Source organism: Sminthopsis crassicaudata, chromosome 2, assembly GCF_048593235.1.
Source record: "Sminthopsis crassicaudata isolate SCR6 chromosome 2, ASM4859323v1, whole genome shotgun sequence".
In the NCBI taxonomy this organism is placed as follows: Eukaryota; Metazoa; Chordata; class Mammalia; order Dasyuromorphia; family Dasyuridae; genus Sminthopsis; species Sminthopsis crassicaudata.
The window spans coordinates 504,629,672-504,649,876 of NC_133618.1; the positions used below are offsets into that span (position 1 = coordinate 504,629,672).

The 20,205-nt window shown below is 40.4% G+C and overlaps 2 protein-coding genes across 3 annotated transcripts in view; one reads left to right on the forward strand and one right to left on the reverse strand.

Moving 5' to 3' along the window:
• The window catches only part of STKLD1 (serine/threonine kinase like domain containing 1), a 41,007-nt gene extending 30,186 nt beyond the window's left edge, over positions 1–10,821 (forward strand). For both annotated transcript variants that reach the window (XM_074294025.1, XM_074294024.1), the window contains exons 11-19: positions 1,148–1,231; positions 2,672–2,788; positions 4,158–4,295; positions 4,730–4,858; positions 6,842–6,970; positions 7,072–7,200; positions 8,308–8,448; positions 10,003–10,082; positions 10,516–10,821. In XM_074294025.1, coding sequence (XP_074150126.1) covers positions 1,148–1,231; positions 2,672–2,788; positions 4,158–4,295; positions 4,730–4,858; positions 6,842–6,970; positions 7,072–7,200; positions 8,308–8,448; positions 10,003–10,082; positions 10,516–10,572 — 1,004 coding nt within the window. In that variant the 3' untranslated portion in view covers positions 10,573–10,821. The remainder of the gene's footprint in view (positions 1–1,147; positions 1,232–2,671; positions 2,789–4,157; positions 4,296–4,729; positions 4,859–6,841; positions 6,971–7,071; positions 7,201–8,307; positions 8,449–10,002; positions 10,083–10,515) is intronic.
• A 252-nt stretch (positions 10,822–11,073) lies between these two features.
• On the reverse strand, positions 11,074–19,264 carry REXO4 (REX4 homolog, 3'-5' exonuclease). The gene is made up of 9 exons (XM_074294026.1): positions 19,104–19,264; positions 18,697–18,968; positions 17,174–17,532; positions 16,390–16,527; positions 15,901–16,094; positions 14,745–14,833; positions 13,975–14,049; positions 12,753–12,827; positions 11,074–12,590 (listed from the first exon to the last, which is right to left on the reverse strand). The coding sequence occupies exons 2-9, from the start codon at positions 18,937–18,939 to the stop codon at positions 12,504–12,506; spliced, it is 1,260 nt and encodes a 419-aa protein (XP_074150127.1). The 5' UTR covers positions 18,940–18,968; positions 19,104–19,264; the 3' UTR covers positions 11,074–12,503.
• Between the last annotated feature and the right edge of the window lie 941 nt (positions 19,265–20,205).

Sequence of the window (20,205 nt, forward strand, 5' to 3'; positions counted from 1 at the left end):
GATCTCAGAGCTTTTATCATCGAGCTCTCTTGATATTTATCAAATTGGAAATTAAACATTTAAAAAAGGTTATTAATCCATTTAAAAATAGCAATGATTAACATAACATTTTAATGAAAAACAGCTATTTTTTACAAAAACTGAAGAGTGGCATTTTGTAGCATATTTTTGCAAATCTCTCTAATGTCTGATTTAATAGAAGACAAATGAATTCTCACATTGGTTTCTGCATTCAACCTATTATGATGTTATTCTGGTTGAAGTACATGAAGATTTAAATCCTATTTCACAAAGATATGTGGTTGAACAGGGTAAAGAACCTTAACAGGCAAATAACATCTTAGTATCATTATTATTATGAAAATAGTTTTGATCTCAGTGACTTTCTAAAAGGGTCTTAGAGATGTCAAAGGCCTTGAGAATGACATTTTCAGGAACTGATGATCTGAACTATTCTTTGCAGGCAGGGCTGCAACTTTTGGCATATGGGCTGGTAGTCATTTGTTCTATTTGGAATGAATTTTAAAATTACCTTTGGAAGTAGTTTACTTATAGAAAGATGTTTAAAGAAACCTAAATTTTTCCTGTGTCTTTACTACTCCTTCTCCAGGGAAACTCCTACCACAATTATTCTCTTGGAATTTCTTGAAATAGAAACTGTGAATTATAAGAGATCATAGGTAGAAAAAAAGAATAATACAGGGTGCCAAATTTTGCTTGTAAAATTACAGAATGCTGGAGTTGGAAGAAGCCAGAAGTCATAGGTAGGAAGGATCAGAATTAGCAAGGACTTTGAAGATTATCTAGTCCAATCCTCTCATTTTACAGGTCAACATATTTGTTTTATATATGGGAATACTAAAGCCCAAAGGGAAAATTACTTGCATAAATTTGGAGTTAAAAGATCCTGATTCCCAGGTCAAATCTTTCTTTCCTGTATAACACTGCTTCATTGGAGAGGAAAACAAGACAAAATGAAAAACATGGAAGAGATCCTTGACCCATTACAGTACATCTTTGCCAAAAGAGTGGTAATTTTTTTTTTCCTATATGGAGATTTCAAAGAGGAGATAAAAGCCTTTGATTTTATTAAAGTTCACCTTTCTTGGAAAACATGAACAAGAGTGTACCATTTTGTTTTGTGCAGAAGTCATGAATTGCTTCTTGGACAGACCTGAGGTGCAGATCAAAGCATTAGAACAACTTTTGGCTTTAGTTGACCAAGATAAAGGTAAGGGCCCTTCCTTTTTCCATAATCCTTCATCCTTCGCCCAACTTTGCTCAGCAAAGGTCAGTTTGTGTGTTATAGAGGACAACTGAACAGAATGAAAATTGTTAATTACTGTAGGCTCCAACAGGAGTATGCTGGAAACAGCTGTTCTACTGACCCAGGAAAACTTATCATTAATTTTGTGAAATCACACTTTAGAAATTGGCAAACCAAACATATCAGAGCTTGATTTATTGTTTTGTTGATTATCTAGACTTGAGAAAGTGATGAAGAAAAATTTAATAATGCAGATTAAATGTAAAAATGTATACTGGGAGCAGTTAGGTGGCTGCAACAGATCAAGCTCTGGCCCTGGAGTCAGGAGGACCTGACATGAAATGTGGCCTTGGTTACTTGCTAGCTATGTGACTCTGGGCAAGTCACTTAATCCTAGTTGACTCCAAAATAAAAAAGGAAAATCAAATCTATAGAAATCTATTCTGGGTACATTTTTTATTTTGTGGAGTCTATTGTTGAACATTTTCACCAGCACACCGTTGGCCCAGGATCATGGATTTGATGGAAGCATTTGATGGGGAAGAATGGATTGGTGTTAAGATAGCATTGCCACTGGTTAGGGACATTCCCAAACATCACTTTTTCTGCTGATCTTAATTATTCACTATGGGTCAATCCTCCAGGTATTATGCTTATTCCTATTCTATCCCTTGGGGCAAAAAAGTCCCCAAAATTAATTCCCAATATGTAAAACAGAATGAATTTTATATATATATATATATATATATATATATATATATAGAATATCTCATGTTTCAGTAGAATGCATGGGCAAGGGGTGGAGTGGGGGAGTGATGAAGGGAATGAAGGAAAGAAGTGAGAATATGAAAGGATGGTCCTATATCCTTTTGCTCACCTCTGAAAATTACTTTATCAATTTTGACAATACATTGGCTATCATTTATGTGGCCACCTAGACAACTTTTGGACTCCTGTGGCATGGGTAATATAATCACAGAAATGTAAGTACAATACAAGTTTCCTTATGTAAAAACTACCTGGATTCATGCCATTCAACTGTTAAGTATGCATGTGATTTCCATAAAGTACTAGAAGGGAAACCCCTTCTCCCAGTGACAAGTTGAGGGAGTCAGAAGATTGTTTCTCAAAATAGACCTTACAAAGTTGACTCCAGAGCCACCTCCTTCTTTAAATGGACCAGCTTCTCAATTAGTAGAGGCCCTGCCACCAGAGCATTAAAGCTCAGGAAAACTATCCGCTTGGGTCACTATTCACAGGCATTCCTCCTGTTCTGAAGTGCATCCCTGGTCATGTGTGTGGTTCTCCCTATGGTCTTTACTCAGCCTCCAGCTCCTGACCTCCTTCCAAAGACTCAGAGACTGGTTTGCCTTCACACTGTTCCCTCCTTTTCTCCTTGCCCAGATCTGCCATGGCTTTTGGATATGGTGGAATCAGTGACCAGCATTATTCTGAGTCACCAAAATATCCTCGAAATCCAGATGTGTGCGTGCAAATTGCTGTACAAAATTCTGAGCAAAGGTACGAGGTTCATCAAGAGTTACTTTCTCTTCCCTCTTTAACTCTATTCTGTTGGGTGATGTTGGCTGCCTTTTGTGGTCTCACTAAAAAATTGACACTGGATGCCTGGCCCCGGAAAGATGTAAAGTCCGTCATAATTAGGGCAGCAAAGTAACTCAGCTGTTCGGGTCTATTGGCTCCTCTAAACTTGTTTATCTCCTATTTTCTGGACAGCAGCACACTGAAATCACAAAGACCTAAATTCAAATCCAGCCTCAGACATTTATTAGTTCTGTGACTCTGGGCAATCCACTTAACTCAGTTTCTCTTAACTACAAACTGGGGAAAATAGTAACACCTACCTCTCAGGTTGTTGTGAGGATCAAATGAAATAGCATCTGCAAAGCATAGGATCCACCATAGCTGACACGAGAAAATTCTCATTCCTTTCTTTTGCTCCCTTCTCTACACCATGGGACTTTGTCCACTAACTTCCTGTTTGTCCACTGAGTCCTGGAGCAAGATATTTGTGGGTGCTAACCAAAGCTCATGCTCCTGTGTGGTACTACCTCTTGGAGGCTTTGAGCCCTCCCTCTGAGATAGGTAACTTATCACAGAATCATTAAGTCAATATTTATTAAGCATCTATTATGTAGTAGGCACTAAGCTTGCTGGGGATACGAAATTAAAAATGAAACCATTTCTGTTCTCAACACTAGATTCCATTGGGGAATATCTGCATCCCTAAAGAGTAGACATTTATAGTAATTGTATTAAAAATAAATGCATTTATAGAAAATGAAAACCAAAAGCGTAGCTCCCCATGGAGCCTACTTTGCATACCCTTAGTACTTGTGTCTTCATTGTGCCCTCCAATGTCCTTCTGCAAACTGAGCCCTCTGTTCCCTATTCAAAATCAGCGCCTGGTTCCTTGTACTAAAGACTCCTCCACCCTTCTCTTTGGCTTCCCAGTCTGAACCGCTTGCCATACATCAAAATTGCTCCCTATCTATGACAGCGCCAAAGGGATCTATTCTATACCCATGTTAAAGGCAGAAAAGAAAAATAAATGAACAGTACTTCAGCCAGGAAGGGAGATGCGTCAGGGTAGGTGGGAAGGCAGGTGTGATCCTATAGAAAAAGCCCAGGGATCTAGTTCAGGAGACCTAAGTTCTGCTGCTGACTCTGCAACTCAATAACGGCATTCTCCTGCCCTGGGCCTCAGTTTTCTCATATGTAAAATGGAGTTAATGATCCCTGCTCTGCCTACCTCAGAGGCTTGTTGGGAGGAGATGATGCAGTAGGAGATCTTAAAAGATAAAATTACTCTATGAACCCAAGGTGTTATTATCCTATTAAGCAATTAAAATATTCTATTTATTCTGGGCAGCTCTCATAAACCATCCAGATAATGTGCCAAGTGAAAAATATGTTGCTGATGCCCTGCTTTCCATCTTGAGAAATTACCCAACAGATGAAGAGCTGCTCTCCATGGTCTGCCAAATGCTGATGATTATTTCAACCAATGGTAGGATTTTCCTCTAATTCTGTCTCTACTTCCCTCTTCTCACAGAACTAATCTCCAGGAAACCGTGTGTCACATGGTATTCTGGGCTGAGATTTCTGAGGCCTTTGGCAGGGAGGCGTGGTCCAGCAGTGTGGTAGAGCAGGGAGAACTCAGGATTTAGAGGCCCTGAGTTTGAATTTTAGCTGTCACTTAATCTCTCTTTCCTAGATCACTTAACTGAAACACTCACCTTCTCTTGAAATTAAATAGGTAAATTAGATAATCTCTGAGGGGCTTTCTAGCTTTCATTCCTAGGAGCCCAAGGACTGATAAGAATTGATAAGAAGGTCTGGTACTGTGGGGGAGCAGACAAAAACACTCAACTTAGTCTCTGATCTGATCTCAAGCAGTTTTGGCTACAGTTGAGAAACACCTTTTATGTCTGTCCTTCTTAGAAGCTTCGATGGAGCACCTCCAGAATATTGATACATATACTGACATCAATCAATGCCTGGATAATTTCTCACATAATAAGGAGATCTCCTTATCTTGTTTGGGTCTCCTCTGGAGTCTCACTGTGAATGGTGAGTAGGACCCTCAAGCTCTGACCCTGATTTTCTTGGCTCCTTCCACTAAACTTTTCACACCCAACCCCACTTTGTCCCCAACTATCTCCTTCCTTGCCAATCAGGGCTAATTGAGAAGCTTCAATAGTCTTTTATTTTATGGTCCTTGGGCATGTCAAGGTAAATCAAGCTCTGTAACATGCCTTCTTCATTTATTTGTCCATTCCACCTAGGATCAAATTACTACTAGCATGCCATCATTCCCACAATGCTATGGGATGAGAATTATATATCTAGTAATGAAGTATGGTTGTACTAAGTCTTTAAATGCTGTGAAAATACGAGTTTTTCTCAATCACATGATAAATATGTGGGGGGGATAACCCACTATTTTCTGTTTATGGCCTATTAAAATCAATGGATTGAATTTCTTAAGGTGTTTGGGCAGACTTAGGGTGAAATCTGTGGTCCAGGAAAAAGAACAAAACTGATCAGTTCCCATGAAGATCAAAGTTAGGACTCTGGTCACATTCATATCATATGTGGGCTGACATAGATCTTGGGTCTCTGTTGTATCCATGGCCTGGGTTTCTCTTTGGCTAGCTTTTGACATGGGGCATGGAGGAGTCCTGGTGAAAGAGAAGAAAATGTGAATGAGTCTATGTTTGTGTATATTAGAATCAAGGCATAAGAACTTCACCTACAAAAATGGGGACAATAGAAATGTCAGGGGACAGATGATCACTGCCTGCTTCAGATGAAAACCAAATGAGATAAAGCACAATATGTAGAAGCCACTTTCAAATTGTACACATTTGAATAAATTGGTGTCATTAAGGGAAGTAACTTCACATTTACATTACAAACAGCCTTCTTTACACATAGGATCACATTCCAGTTTGAACTGGTAAGCAAAAGAAAAGCCCAGTGTTGGTTTTGAAAGATAGTATGGTATAGTGGGCTGGCGGGGGGGGGGGGAGGAGGCAACTAGGTGGTACAGTGAAGAAAGGACCTGGAGTCAGGAAAATTAATATTTCTGAGTTCAAATCTGACCTCAGACACTTACTATCTATGTAACTGTGGGCAAACCACTTAACCCTGATTGCCTTGGTTTCCTTATCTATAAAATGAGCTGGAGAAAAAAATGGCAAATCATTTTAGTGATTCTTTGCCAAGAAAACCCCAAATAGGGTCATAGTCAGACATGACTGAACAAAGTGTAGTGAAAAAAGTATTGAGCTTAAAGAAGTTTGATCAATACCTGATTTTGAAACTTGGTCACATGATCAAAGATCACTATATAGTGACAAGAACATCACAGTTTGTATCCTCAGGACCTTTATCTATAATAGAATTTGGTATTGTTCAGTCATGAACATGGAGCTAATAAACATCTATGTGACTTGCTAATTTACCAAACTTTTGTGGAGACCAAATGAGTGAATGCAAATGAGTTGCTTTGCAAATCTTAAATGATATAGAAATGCCCTTTAATATTTTTCCATATTTGGGCAGGGCTAATCAGCCCATCAGAAGAGAGGCCTGCCTTTCTGCAGATACCTTTCACCCATATGCAGTATATATGTTTAGAACTTGGACAAAATTTGTTGTGGCTTGCGGAGTTTCATGAATTATGTAAGATCCAAGTCAGGTGCAATTTGGAAACAGGAGTTAACACACAATTCACTTTTGAGCAATTAGCTGGTGAAGGTCAGTATGGAGAGAATTCAGAGATTAATTATACCATGACAGTGTATGAGCAAATTGCTAAGGCTGCAATAAAAGCTTGGTGTTCCCTCCCCGGCAGAAAGATCGGCTGGGGGTGGGGGGGGGAAGGCTTTCACTAAAATAGAGGCAGTAGAAATGGAAACATGACTACCTCTACAGTTGGAGTATAGGGAAGGAGAATCACAAGCTCCCTATATTTTTACAAGTCTTTTACCTTAGTGACTGTTCCAAGCCTTGAAGCTCCATACTTACTCTGATCTTTCATCTGCTCAGCTGCCCTTCCAGACAAGACACCCCTAAAGGAGACTGTGAACCTCATCTTGAAGATCTTGGACATCTACCTCAATGATGGTGACAGAGCAGAATCTGCCTGCTCTGCCCTCTGGGTGCTATCCTTGCAAGGTGAGGCTTCATGCAGGCAGCTACTGTGGCATGAGCTGGGGAAGCTGGGCTTGGTCCATGCTTAGCCTATGACCACTTCTCATCTGTGGATTTTGTGACAGGCTGCATAGAAGGTGGCGAATTTGAACATGTAACACTTCTGTTGCTGAAATGTATCCAGCTACATATGCAAAGAGCTGTCTTGGTGAACAATGCCTACCAGGGGCTGGCCAGCCTGGTACGGACATCAGGTGAGAATCCTGGGTAGAAGTCAGGGTGTACTCTGGTCACCAAGGGTTGGTGAGCTGAAACAGATTATGCTTCCTATAGAGTTCTTTCCCCACTTGAGGGATGAAGTGGCAGGGTTAGATGAAGCTGAAGATTTTTTTCCATTCCTAAATTCTATAACCTTCTTGAGTATACTGTTCATGAGTGGTTAAGAGAGTCAGGCCTAATTTACCAGAAAGGATAAGTGATCTCTACCCTGGGGCCACTCTTCCAGGTTCATCAGGATTACTGCCAGCAACTGACAGCCACAATGAGAATTAACTGGGCCCTACTGTGCAGTTACTACTAAATGTGAATTGTTGCAATCAACAGCAGGTCTGGCCTTTGGCTGGGACCACCTACATCATATTCATTGACCCTAGGAAGCACCTCTGCTTAACTTGCCAGCTGATTCATTAGGGGGAGGAAAAGAGGGGAAAGCAAGAAAGAAAATCTTTGTTCTTGTAACAATGGGTTATACTTCAAATTTAAATCCAGGAACTATTATAGACTAGCTATGTGACCGTGTAAAAACATTATTATTTCATCTCTAGGTTTTAGTTTCCCTATTTATAAGACAAAGGAGTTTAAGTAGATAATCTTCAAGGTCTCTTCCATCTCTAATGTCCCAATTCTAGATAATAGTGGCTTATATTCACATTCACTAATGAATGAGTGTTGTCCTTACTATGGGAAGCAACTTGACCTTCTTTTCTGAGATCAAGTAAGACAGGAACAGAAATCAGAAGAATTCTGAGAAGTGAGATACTGAATAGCAAGATCACTGGGCTGAGAATCAGTATACTTGAGTTTTAATTCTAGTTTTTCCTTCCACTCTCTGGGCCTAGTTTCCTGATCTGTTAAATGAGGGGGCTAGATTTTGTTTCTAAGATTCCTATTCAATTTTGAGGTTCTTTAAAGTCCTGCATGTTAAAAAAAAAGAAGTGTCTTCAGGGAGAAGAAATAGTCTAGAGAGGGAGAGATTGCCACAGAAAGCAACTCTTGCCACTGTGCTACAAGAGGACCATGTGGTCATACCCTCATGGAATGACCTATGTTTATCTTCAAGACATTCACATCCCTTTCTTCAGAGCTGGCAGCCTTTCGGATTGTGGTAACCGATGACAAGAGTCCTGGAATATCCTTAATCAAAGAAACCTACCAAGAACACAGGGATGATCCAGAGGTTGTGGAGAACATGTGCATGCTGCTGTCAGAGCTTGTTTTATACAGTAAGTTCTTGTCCCTCTTGCTCCCTTTCTTCCCAATCACAAAGAACCAGAAGAGAAAAACTATTAATTCTCCTAGTGATCAGGTGAAATATTGAATGAGGAAATCCATCCCTACAGCACCATCAGACCAGATAGCCAGCAGATGGCAGTCTTCCAGCCAATGTCTCACCTAAGCAGAGGAGCATCAGACCTTGGACCACAAGAAGTATCCAATTTTTTCTCTCCATTTTATATTGAATAGGCTAAAGATCATCTTTGGGATGTACAAGTCTTGCTCAAAAACCTTCAACAGCTTCCCATTGCATATAGGATAGGACAAAACTCCTTAGCATCAAAGCCTTTACAACGTGATTTCAATTTATTTTGCCACCTTTATCTCACACTATTTTCCCTATCAAAATGGATTATTTTCTTGCTTCTATACTCTTCCTAAGGTTGTTCCCTATACAGCTGATTCCCTGGTCACTGTCCACTGAAATCCTACTTTTTAATGCACATAAGATTTCCTTGAACTTTGCAGCCCTCCCTCTTCTGGAAGTCACAGCTTTTTGCATTCACATTCTAATTTTTATTGCCTACATCACTATTATGCCAGACTAGCAAGTGTTGAGCATTCAAGGACTAGCATCTCTGGTGTGAAGCCTTGCCAAGTCCTTTTCAGCACTGCTCATCAACCTTTGATGTCTACCTTTACCCAATTCTCACCTGTGCACCAAGAAGCTATAGCATACAAAGTGGCCACATCTCAGCATATGGGTTAAAACCAGGTTAAGGGCAACTAATAGGCCTCAAACCTGTTGGTCAACTAGGTGGTGGATGTCTGCTTCAAGCATGTGAAGACCTCTCCTCCCAACTCCCACTCCCTTCCAAAATGGGATGAGAAGAATTTGTTCCAATGGCCATGATGGGAACAGGCTCGGTACTTAAAGTGCTTAAAGCTTGGTCAGACATTGAACATGCTAATAAGATTATCCATTGAATCCCAGGCCATTGAAGCTATTTTTGTCTTGCCACTGGACTTAGATGACTGGAAACATGAAGCTGACAACTTTTTAAAACTCTGCCTTGCTTAAATCTAAATCACACACACACAAGTCAAAACATCATCCTATGATGTTATTCTTTTCAAAAACAAAGGACAATTAGACTGCAAGCACCATAGAATTCTGAACACAGTTGGTGTTCAGTACTTTTTAAAGTTGAAAAATGGCATGCTAGTTACTCAACGCACTTAGCATTTTGCCTAATTCCCTTCACAAGGGCAGTCCCCATGTCTGGAACATGCTCTATTCTCCATCCTAGAATCTCTAACTCCCTTTCATATTGAGTTTAGGTGCTACCTACCTTTTACAGGAAATCTTTTCTCATCCCTCCAATAGCTGGTGCTCTCCCTAAATTGAAAGGCTGAATTAGATAATCTCCAAGCTTCCTCCAACTTTAATAAACTATCATATGAGAAGTTCACATGAAGGTGAACCCAGGAATTCTGGGGGTAAATCTTCCCTGGAAACCCTTCTATTGAACAGTGAAGGTTGTTTTCCCTTCCTCTAACAGATGAAATTGTGCCAGAGTTGCTCTCTAACAGCATACATGAAATGCTCCTGGAAATTGAAGCAAGGTTTACATCAAGTGAGGTGAGTAGGTTGGGGTATATGCTTATGCAAGTCATTTGTGTACACCAGTCTTTGAAGTTATAATATTTTCTGGTTATGAAGTATGGAAATTGAATTAGTAGATTATATAGATTTTAAAGTTCCTGTCAATTATCCCCTTTCTGGATTTGTATGATTACTAGCTAAAATAAATTTAAACAGTTGTGAGTAAATTTAAAAAAAAAAAAAAAAAAGTTTCCATTCAATACTATGTTCATGCAGCAGCAGATTTATTCACTGTCCAGTCCTTTGATCTCTTAAGAGGGCTCCTTAACGTGGTATCTGCTAGTCTTTAGGTCAGTCCTCTTTGAACTATACACACCACCTCTCATCTTATCCATTATGACCAAATTGTGTTATTGCTTTCCTACAGATTTCCTCTAGTTTTGTGTCAAACTTTGTTTTCTACTCCTAGGAGCTCCTAAAACTTGCGACCAAAGCAATTAAGAAAATGAATGAATTTCTTCCTTAAATCAAGTCAGAAAAGACTCAGGAATGAAGGAATGCAAAATACCATCAAAGAAAACATTTGTACAATCATGAGTTATCCATTTATGCCATTTCAACAAGATCCTGCTTTTTTATCACCACATAGTCAGCCAGTGAAAGTGCTGCTTTTCCTTAATTATGAAGATTTTTGGAAGAACTTTTAGCTCTAAAAGCAGTCTCTGCCTCTAATAAGTGTTCACAGACACATAATAAAGGGAAATAATTAATTTCATCTATCTTTAATTTATATAAATTGATAAACTTCTGATTCTGGATTGAATTCAGGATTTAAAGGAAATTCTGGTCAGTGATCTGACCAGAGGACTGGCTAACCCTATAGAACCTGAGTATAAAGTGCAAGTGTGATCAATTTCCAAGGAGAGAATTCTTTGAAGTTAATGGCACTTATGACAAAATAGTTTCACCCTCTATCAACAATGTAAGCAAGGAAAAAAAAATGAGGACGAAAGACTCAACAAAAAAGTTAATTTTAAATATACAAAGGAGCATTTACTTCAGATAATATATATCCAGTACAATTATACATAATAAAAAAATCATTGGAACAACTAAAAATCCTCTAGCCCTATATATTTTAATTAGTACAGCATGTCTTTTAAACTCCTATTAGGAAACTAATAAACTCTCAGACAGGTTTAGAGGCAATCATCTTGAATTACAAGATAACGCTGACCCTTTGGTCTTAAGAGTATGATCAAGCAGTAGCTTCTCTTTAACCCCCCAAACAATAGGTTTCTAAGGCTCAAATAAGGTCAATAAATTATTTTTAAAAACCAAAGAAAAAAACAAAACCCCAAATCACTCTCAAGAGTGTAGTTCTTAGATGTGCTCATTATATTTTAGGATGTTTATGTTAATAAGGTTATGACTGGTACAACCAACACTTAAAATTTCTGTATTATTTACACCATCTAAATATTGTGTGTGTTTTAGGGATTCTGGAAGTCAAATTATTCCCAGAGTAGAGGCCTACATCAGGGGCTCCTTTGCAGATTACCACCAAATGAGAAAAAGTAAAAATTTAAATTGGGGCAGAAACAATGTAACATTTTTCAGAGACAAAGTCTCCCAGGAAGGTATTAGATATATATGCCGCCATCTGTGGTCTACCAGATACAGTTTTTCTCCTTCTGGCAGCAATAATTTATTAGAGTGGGAATTAAGTTTGTTAACTTCTCTGATTAATTTTTATCAAGATAAATTACAGAAATCTGAGTTGCCTGGCTGCTCTAGGTCCACTGGATGGCTGAATACTGTCCCCCACATTTATCCACAGCCTGGTTCATGATACCACTTTGCACACTAGCTTGAGAGCAGAAAGATCCTAATTACCAAGCCAGTAACATACTGCATCCCTTATGTTAGATAACAGCATGTATTTATTGGTGTAGAAAGTGATCATCTCACTGGCGGCTGCACACCTTCACTGAAGCTCAGAACCAGTCTCTATGCTCACAGAAAAGGCCATCCCTCACAAAGACTCCCTCACCTACAACTTAATTATGCCTCTGATATTAACAGTGACTTCTGGAAGATAGGCAAGGAATGTCACAAGAAACTTTGAGCTCTTGGGCAAGAGCTACTGTGTCTGGAAAAGGTCAAATTCCCTTTAGTAGCACACACACCCTTATAGCCACAAGTTTGAAAGTTTCTCCAAAAAAGTGACCATCTTTGGGAATATTTCACCTATGCCAACTCCAAGGGCTACATACGCAATCAGCAAACAAGAGGTGGTAAGCTGACAGAATACCCTGCTCCAACTATGCGCAGAAAGGCCTGTGCTCCGTTTCTTCTGGGGTGTGATCACATTGCTGAGGAAGAAGCCAGCAGGTAAGGTAGACAGCAGAAATAGTGGAAAGGAGGGCTCAGTTATGCTTTTATCTTTTTCTCTCTTTATAGTTTATATTTGTCTTTGATGGTTCCTTCCCAATGTTTTTTTACCATTACATAGAGCCTCATTGCTGCCTGGGCATCTTGAATCTGGAAGTAAAAAGAACCAAACCAAATTAGGAAGAGAAGTCAAGATAAAGAGATAAGGGAGTAGTGTCATCTCATTTAGGTGTTCTTGGACATGTATATAATCATGGTCAGAGATAACAGTGAAATATATTTTGCGTGCTATTGTCCACAAAGATCACCTACCGAACAATGTTCTGACTGCTGAATTTTGATACCAAGAATTTTCTCACTGAGCAGTTTCAAAGATGGTCTTCCACTCTGCAAAAGAAATGATGAACGTTAGAGAGATGTTTGGGGATTAAATAAACACTTTCTGTCTGGGAAAAATTTGAACTTTTTGTCAAGATAAGAGATGATCTCCAAGCCCAGTGAAGAAAAGAATAAACTAAAAGTCAAATGGAGTTCATTGGTTTTAATGGAGATAGGTCACTGACCTAGTAAGGAAAGAGTCGGTTATCCCATCCCAACTACATGACCTGTTTTCTAGTCTACCTGTCACCAAACAAATCTTCCCCTCTCCCCCCCTTTGAGGCTGGGGTTAAGTGACTTGCCCAGGGTCACACAGCTAGGAAGTGTTAAAGTCTGAGACCACATTTGAACTCAGGTCCTCATGAATTCAAGGCTGGTGCTCTATCCACTGAGCCACCTAGCTGCCCCTCAAAATCTTTTTAAACTTTTCTGGCATTCAGGACAATTAACCCTGCCAGGTAATGAAGATGACTACCTAAGGGGGGGACCATTCTAACATTACTTGATTCCCTGTCCCCTAAGGATGAAAAAGATTTTTTGTTTCCTTCCTTTCTTACTTTTCTACCAATGTTGAATGGCAAATTATCTGTAACTTAGGATCTCTCAGAATTGCCTGGGGAAGTGAAAAGTTGTATGACTGGCTTATGGTCACACAGCTAGGATGTCAGGGTACAAGCCTTTCTGATTACAATGCTGGACTTTCTGTCTACTAGGCCATATATCTTTTTTCACTGTCACTAGCAAAAATGTGCTGCATGTCTAACTTATTAAAATTATACTTAGCAATGAATTTAAATGAAATGAAATGGATAAAACTTAATGATTCAATATTAAATTGCCTTTGCTTCAATTTCTCAAGCTGTCTTTTCCTTGAAAAGAAATCTTAATTCCTTGTGAAAGGCATTTGTAATAATGTAACATAGACATGCAAAAATCTCATTGCACAGCATAAAAATCAAGCAGATGGTAACACATTTTAAAGGAAAGCAGCCAACATCAATTTACTTTATTCAAAACTATCCTCCCTTTTCTAGGGCTAAAAACAAATCAAATCTATGAACCCACTATAAGGTAGAACTGCTAACAACTGGTGTGAAATGAAATTAAATTGGCACACTTAACAATCAGATTTTTCTTTCTCCAAAACATTGCCTACCTTTACTTGTGTCCTGAAAGGTTTATACTTCTGGGTATCCCGGATCTTCTTTTTGGGATGATCAAGAAGTAGAATCTGTAACAAATAATATAAATACAGTTCAGAACCACACCCTTGAATTATCAGACTTAGAGGATATGTTGCCCTGCCAAAACACTTGAGATAAACATAAACTGATGTTATCTTGCCAGGTAACATAATAGTCACTCAATCCAGGCAAGCCTGGAATGGACTGATATAAACCATTACACTTTAGGCTTCGGGTGATTCAATATTTTGTGAGTGGCCATTCCAACACGTAGAGGACAAAAAAGTGACTAAAGACAGAATCCCTGCTTTCATGTATGCATCATGTAGCATGGGATTTTATTTTTATATATAATTATATAATGTAATGGCAAAAATGTACTGGGTGACAGAAAGCAGTACAAAATATGTCAGAGCAGATTTGTAAATCAGGCCTGGTTTTCTCAGGGATACTTATTGAGAAAAAAAGTAAATTCATGAAGACACAGAAGTAGAAAAAAGGCTGTTTTATGGTCCAAGGGCAAGCTTTAATTCCCTCTTATCATTTGGGAGAAACCCCAAATTAATGGCCACTCTGAAGACTTTTTGTTCTTACTCAAAAAGAAATTAACAGAATGATTCTCTATGAAGAACCCCAAGTTCTACAATACATATTTCATTTACCCAGAGTTAGGTCATCTAAACACTTAAGCTGATTGGCACAGCATAGGCATAAACAATTACAATAAAGATAGCTCATTTACCTTTAAGTCATTATGAAGGGCATGTCCAACTAGAATCCTGTCCTTAAGCAGTTCTGCCACCTCCTTTTGAACAACTTGGTACTCTTCTCCTGGAAACCCAAAAGAAACTATTTTAGTCAAGTCGGAATGGTGAAGAAGCAGGTTACTAAGAGGAGCCACAATCAGCAAGGCAGTGACATTCCCAGATGCTGTTAGAAACATTACAATTAAAACAACCACAAAGGCTTTTGGTTCTTGACCTGGATACTTGGCTTGCATATCTTTAAGTATCACCAGATATCTGAGAAAAAGTATTAGCTAGATAATCTTTTAAAAATAACCTATTTAGGGACGGGCAGGAAGGAACGCAGAAGGAAATGAGAAACATCACTGTCACTAGGTCCACACCACACTTTCCAGTTTGATAGAACTTATCAGAACTTATGTACCACTGGTAAAGCCTTCACAAGTGTGTGTGTGTGTGTGGTCACTTTCACATCACAATGAAGCAGCAGAAGAGAGTCTTAGAGGAGACTATCCTTAAATATAAGTAGCAAAAAATAAGCAGCGTTCAAAATGATTACATTAAAACTAGAATTACAAAGCCACAGACTGTTAGCCCTGGAAGGGACCTTAGAAGGAGATGATTCAGCTCAGTCTTCATTATTTTTCAGGAAGTTCAAAGGTGTGAAACACTTTGTCCATGGTTATACAACAGAGGGAGTACTAGGACCTAAATTCAGAACATGGATTTCCCCTTTATATAAGAAGGCCTCAGCCACCTGAACCTTACTTGGACTCCTACCATAAAACATAAATGAATTTTAACAAGCATGGCCTAAAAGCAAAAATGAATACAAAGTTGAATACTGTTCTTGGCTTCCGAACAGACAGCACAGACCCAAATGAAAAAAGTTCCTCCCAAAGAGATGCATTCATAAGTGTCTTTCCAAAAGAATCACTGATACTTGAGATATAATAAATGAAATAGAGTTCCACTGGTATAGGTACTTTGTCATATGCCATTTGTTTTTTCTCCCTTTTAAAGTCCCTAGAGAACTCTTTGTACTATTAACAGTATTTCTTGCATAGAGAAGGGGGAAGAGATAAATACAGATGTTCCTAGCAGTAATTCTTTTAGGCTGATTCTGATGTTTATGGAAGGCATTCTGCCTACCATATATGATGTCTTCTGGCCGAATCCCACTGACATCTGTCCGGTAATCGGTCACTTTCTCTGTTGGTTTGACATACTTGTCATAAATACACTTTCCAAACTGGTTCACGATGGACACACGGGCAAGGATGTTTTCTTCCCCATCTGGCCCTGCTCCCACCATCTCGCAGTCCATAGCTACGGCTTTGGTCATGCTGAGAGGGAACCAAAGGTCTGAGTTAAAAACACCTGGCCCAAAACACATCAATCTCTGCACATTAGTAACCTACAACAGGAGCACAAATGATTTACTGCTCTAGCAGGGCTTGTTACTAAAGTGACAACAAACCCCTGGTTATTGCCATTTAACTAAAGAGGTATTTCACAGATTATTCACATTGCCTAAGAAAAGGGGGTAACCCCATTTATGTTCTTGAACACTCCTGTATTCCATCTGTTCTATGCAGCACACATCAACAATAAAAAAATTTAAAAAAACCTTCAACATACCCTTCAAATGCTCTTTCTTTTACCAGTGATATATTATTTTCCTTTAGACCCAGTTTTTTTCGGGCTATTTTCGCAGCTTCTGGACCAATGGCAGCTTCAATATCTTTAGGATCTACATCATCAAACCAGATGTCTGATCTAAAAAGCAAAGAAAAGATAGTCAGCATCAAAAAAAAAAATCTACTTATCCATTTCTTTCTTATCTGCTGTCATGAAGACTATGGCTTAGTATTAAAAACAATATAGGCGAAGAGTAAAGAAGTGATTCTTTAGATTAGAGACATGTGAGCTTTTTTATGGCATGGACAGTTTTGGCAGTGTGGTAAAGTCTATAAATCTGAACTCTGAATGATGTTTTTAAATGCATAAAATAACACAGAATAACAAAAAATACAACCACATCAATTTTTAAAAAAAGAATCATGTACTCCAGGTTCAGAACTCTTATTAAATGCTTTAAAAGGCCTGGTACTTTAGAGTTCTGACACTATGACTCTAGTTTTGTTCTGACACTTATGGGGTTTCTATTAAGCACATGCCACAGGAATTAATGGATCTATGTGCTAAAGCTCATTTCTATAATCTTTTCATCAGGGAGTAGGCAACATTAACTCAATGTGCTATTTAACCTTCCTATTTTTAAAAACCTAGTACCTACTTGTAGCACAAAGACCATGGAGGCCATCTGTGGGAATTAGGATAGTTTCTTCCTCCTTGAATAATACTCTTTACACCAATTAGATAAATTCCAATTCCAAAGGAATCCAGGAGGTCCAGTACTCACTCTGTTGGGGAAGGAGGAACTAATTCTTCTCTTTTCCTTTTCTCATGCTTGATGTCTCTGATCTTCTGGTGAAGGCCACCATTTTTTCTTTTCTTAGCTTCAGTTCCATTGCCTTTTCCCTTTGTTTCACTGAATTTTTTATGAAGGACAACCTTTGTGTCATTCAAAGATCCTAAAGAAACAGAAGCCTTGGATGGCTGGCCTGTTTTGCCTGTCATCTTTGGTAGTTCTGCATCACCATGTTCTTCCTCTTTAAAAACATGCCTGCCATTCTGGTAGTGGCTTTTGGTTTGTTTTCTGTGATTCCTTGGAGAGGCAGGAACTGACTTTTCTGGATTTGTTGTTTTTTGTTTCAACAGCTGATAAGGACCAAAAAAAAACCCCCAAATTTTAAATGGGCAATTAAATACTCAAAATTTATAGCTCTATTTCTAAGAACATCTTCTCTCTCTTTATTTTTTTTTTTGCCATGAGAATTTAGACAGCTAAACGCAAATGTTTCTGTGATTTATGAATCAACAAGCACTTACTAAAGAACTATTATGCCAGTTGTATGAACAAAAATGATGCTGTCTACTCTCAAAGATGTCCTCCTCTTATATAATATTTTCAACTATTTTCTGCAAATTAAACTTCTATTACATGTAAAAAAAAAAAAGAACTTTCATTTATTTCTATATGTTATTTCAGAATAAACTCTCCTTTTCCAGTTGTAACTTCTAATCTAACAGCTGTCCCTTGTTTCTACAGAATTTCAAACGCTTAAACCAATAAATACTCGTGGATCAGCCACAGGTTTTTGTTTTGAAGCTTTCCCAGATCTAGGACCCCACCTCCTTTTCATATCTCACAACATCTTGGAACTTACCTCATGCAATTACAGCGTACTAGGAATACTATAAAAATGATGCAAAAAAACTTATTTTGAAATAAAAATTTTCACCCTATGTCTTACGGATTAATTCTGCCTTGGGGGAAAAAAGACTGTACAAACTAAGAGCAGGTAGGTGTTGGCACAGTGAATAGAGTGCCAGGCCTAGAGTGGAGAAGACTTAAGGTCAAATTTGGCCTCAAGCAAGAAAATAGCAGAGAGCCCTCAGGGCTTCATCCAGTTTGCCTCAGTCTATGCAACTGTAAAATGGGGATAATAATAGCACCCATGTTTCAGGGTTATTGTAAATATCAAACGAGATAATTATTAAGTACGTAAATATTAGCTATTGTTTTTGTTATAATTTCTGGATCTTTCAAAGTATTCTTAAATGCTAGTTCCGTTAGTGTTGAAGAGAAAAATTATTCCCTTCCTTTCATTTAAAAAGCAAGTGGTGCCATGCGATGTCCTGGGGGAAAAGGGGTTGATGGACCTGGAGCTATAATTGGAGATCATCCAGTTCGACTGCCTCATTTTACAGATGAGGAAACTGAGGCTCGAGGAGGCCAGGCGCCTTGCCCCAACTCGCCCAGGACGAGCCAGACGTGGCGACTTTCTCCGGGGCCCGCTGGCGACCCCGCTTACAACTTACTTCCTGCAAGGCCTTCCAGTTGTGGGAGAATTCTTGCGGCCCTTTGGGGGGCAGCGCCGCCCCCGCCGCCGCCCGGCCATCCTTCCTCTCCGCTTTCCCGCAAGCCTCCGCTGCCGCCTGGGGGTATTTCTTCCAGAATTTCTTCTTCTTCTTCTTCTGTTTCTTCCGATCGGGTTTCTTGACAAGCTCGGGCTTGGCCACCGCGCGTCCCTCAGGCTCGGCGAGTCCGGCCTTCACTTTCATGTCGGCGCGGTCGGAGGGCCCCGAGGCCGCTGAGGACGAAACGACCCCGTGCGTGAGCGGGGCTCACACCCGGAGCTCGGCATCCCTCCCACCCAGGCCTCGGACATTCCTCCGGGGACCCTGGGCTTCCAGGTGCGTGTGCCCTTTCCCGCCTCCTCACTCACCTCGAGCCCCGTCCGCCCCGCTGGCTGAGAGAGCCCTCTCTAGTTTTTCCTCGCCACAGAAAGAAACCACTTCCCAGCACGCCGGCAGCAGCGCCTCGGCTTCCGTAGCCCGGCCATTGGCAGGTTCCTCGCCCCTCCGGACGCACGTATGACGCAGCCGCGTACGCACGCGGTGCTCCCTGAGGCCCGAGTTCTCTGGGCCGGCCGGGACCCGCGCGCCTCTCAGAAGAGTTCCGGGAGGACGGGTGTGGGTTCTGGTCCGAGTTCTGTGAGGAGAGCGCCCAAGTCGCGGGCCCGCCAGCAGGGAATTGGGTGCTTGGGTTTTGTCATAGCCTGAGCCTTCAGGAAGAGAGGAGAGCGGCCTGGGGCAGAAAGAAGGGAACCACACAAGGCCTGAGGGATTGGGGGACCGCAATAGGAGTAACACCAACAACTCAAGTTTTGCAGCTCCTCGTTTGCCTCCTGACCACTTTGCCCTTCTGCCTCTTCTTCCCTTTCTCCCCTTGTCCGTCTCGCGCTGCTCCCATTGAGAACTTGCACTGCCTCCATTTTTCTATTATATTTCTATCGCTTGGCTTAATGCACGGATTTTCATTCATTCATCCTGGCTCGCATATGTCGTATCTCACCTACAATAGACATATCCTGTCATATGCCTGTTCAATAGGTACTTGCCCGTGTTGAGGAACAGGTCACGGAAGTGCAGAGGTCTTCTTTTGCCGGAGTCCATTCTCCCCATCGTGCGTGCGCACAACGCACGCTGCCGGGCAGCGGCTCCCACAAGGGCACCGCAAGCCCTCCCATCGGAACTCCTTGTACACCCCACTGACCCCCCTCCCCCATCCCTGCCACTTGTGGCTCCTAGAAGCTGCGGCTCCTGCAGAGGCCGCACCAAGGCGACTAAACCAGATTGAGAGCAACTGACAGGCCGCAAACCCTTCCAGAGCTGGGGGGCGGGGAGAGAAGGGGACGAGAAGGATTTACTCCCGGGCCATGAAATGGGCTGCAGGGCTGCTGCGGAAGCCTTGATTTTTGTCCTGCCGCTGGAGTACCTGAGAGGGAGTGAGGCGCTGACTTACGCGGGCCGCTTCACTTACTCCCA

Excerpts from the sequence above, each read along its gene's own strand:
- REXO4 (XM_074294026.1), bottom strand. The coding sequence starts at position 18,939 with ATGAAAGTGAAGGCCGGACTCGCCGAGCCTGAGGGACGCGCGGTGGCC. Across the intron at positions 14,050-14,744 it reads CCCTTCATAATGACTTAAAG|ATTCTACTTCTTGATCATCC; the intron begins GTAAATGAGCTA and ends TATTTGTTACAG. Across the intron at positions 12,591-12,752 it reads AGCAGTCAGAACATTGTTCG|ATTCAAGATGCCCAGGCAGC; the intron begins GTAGGTGATCTT and ends TTTTACTTCCAG.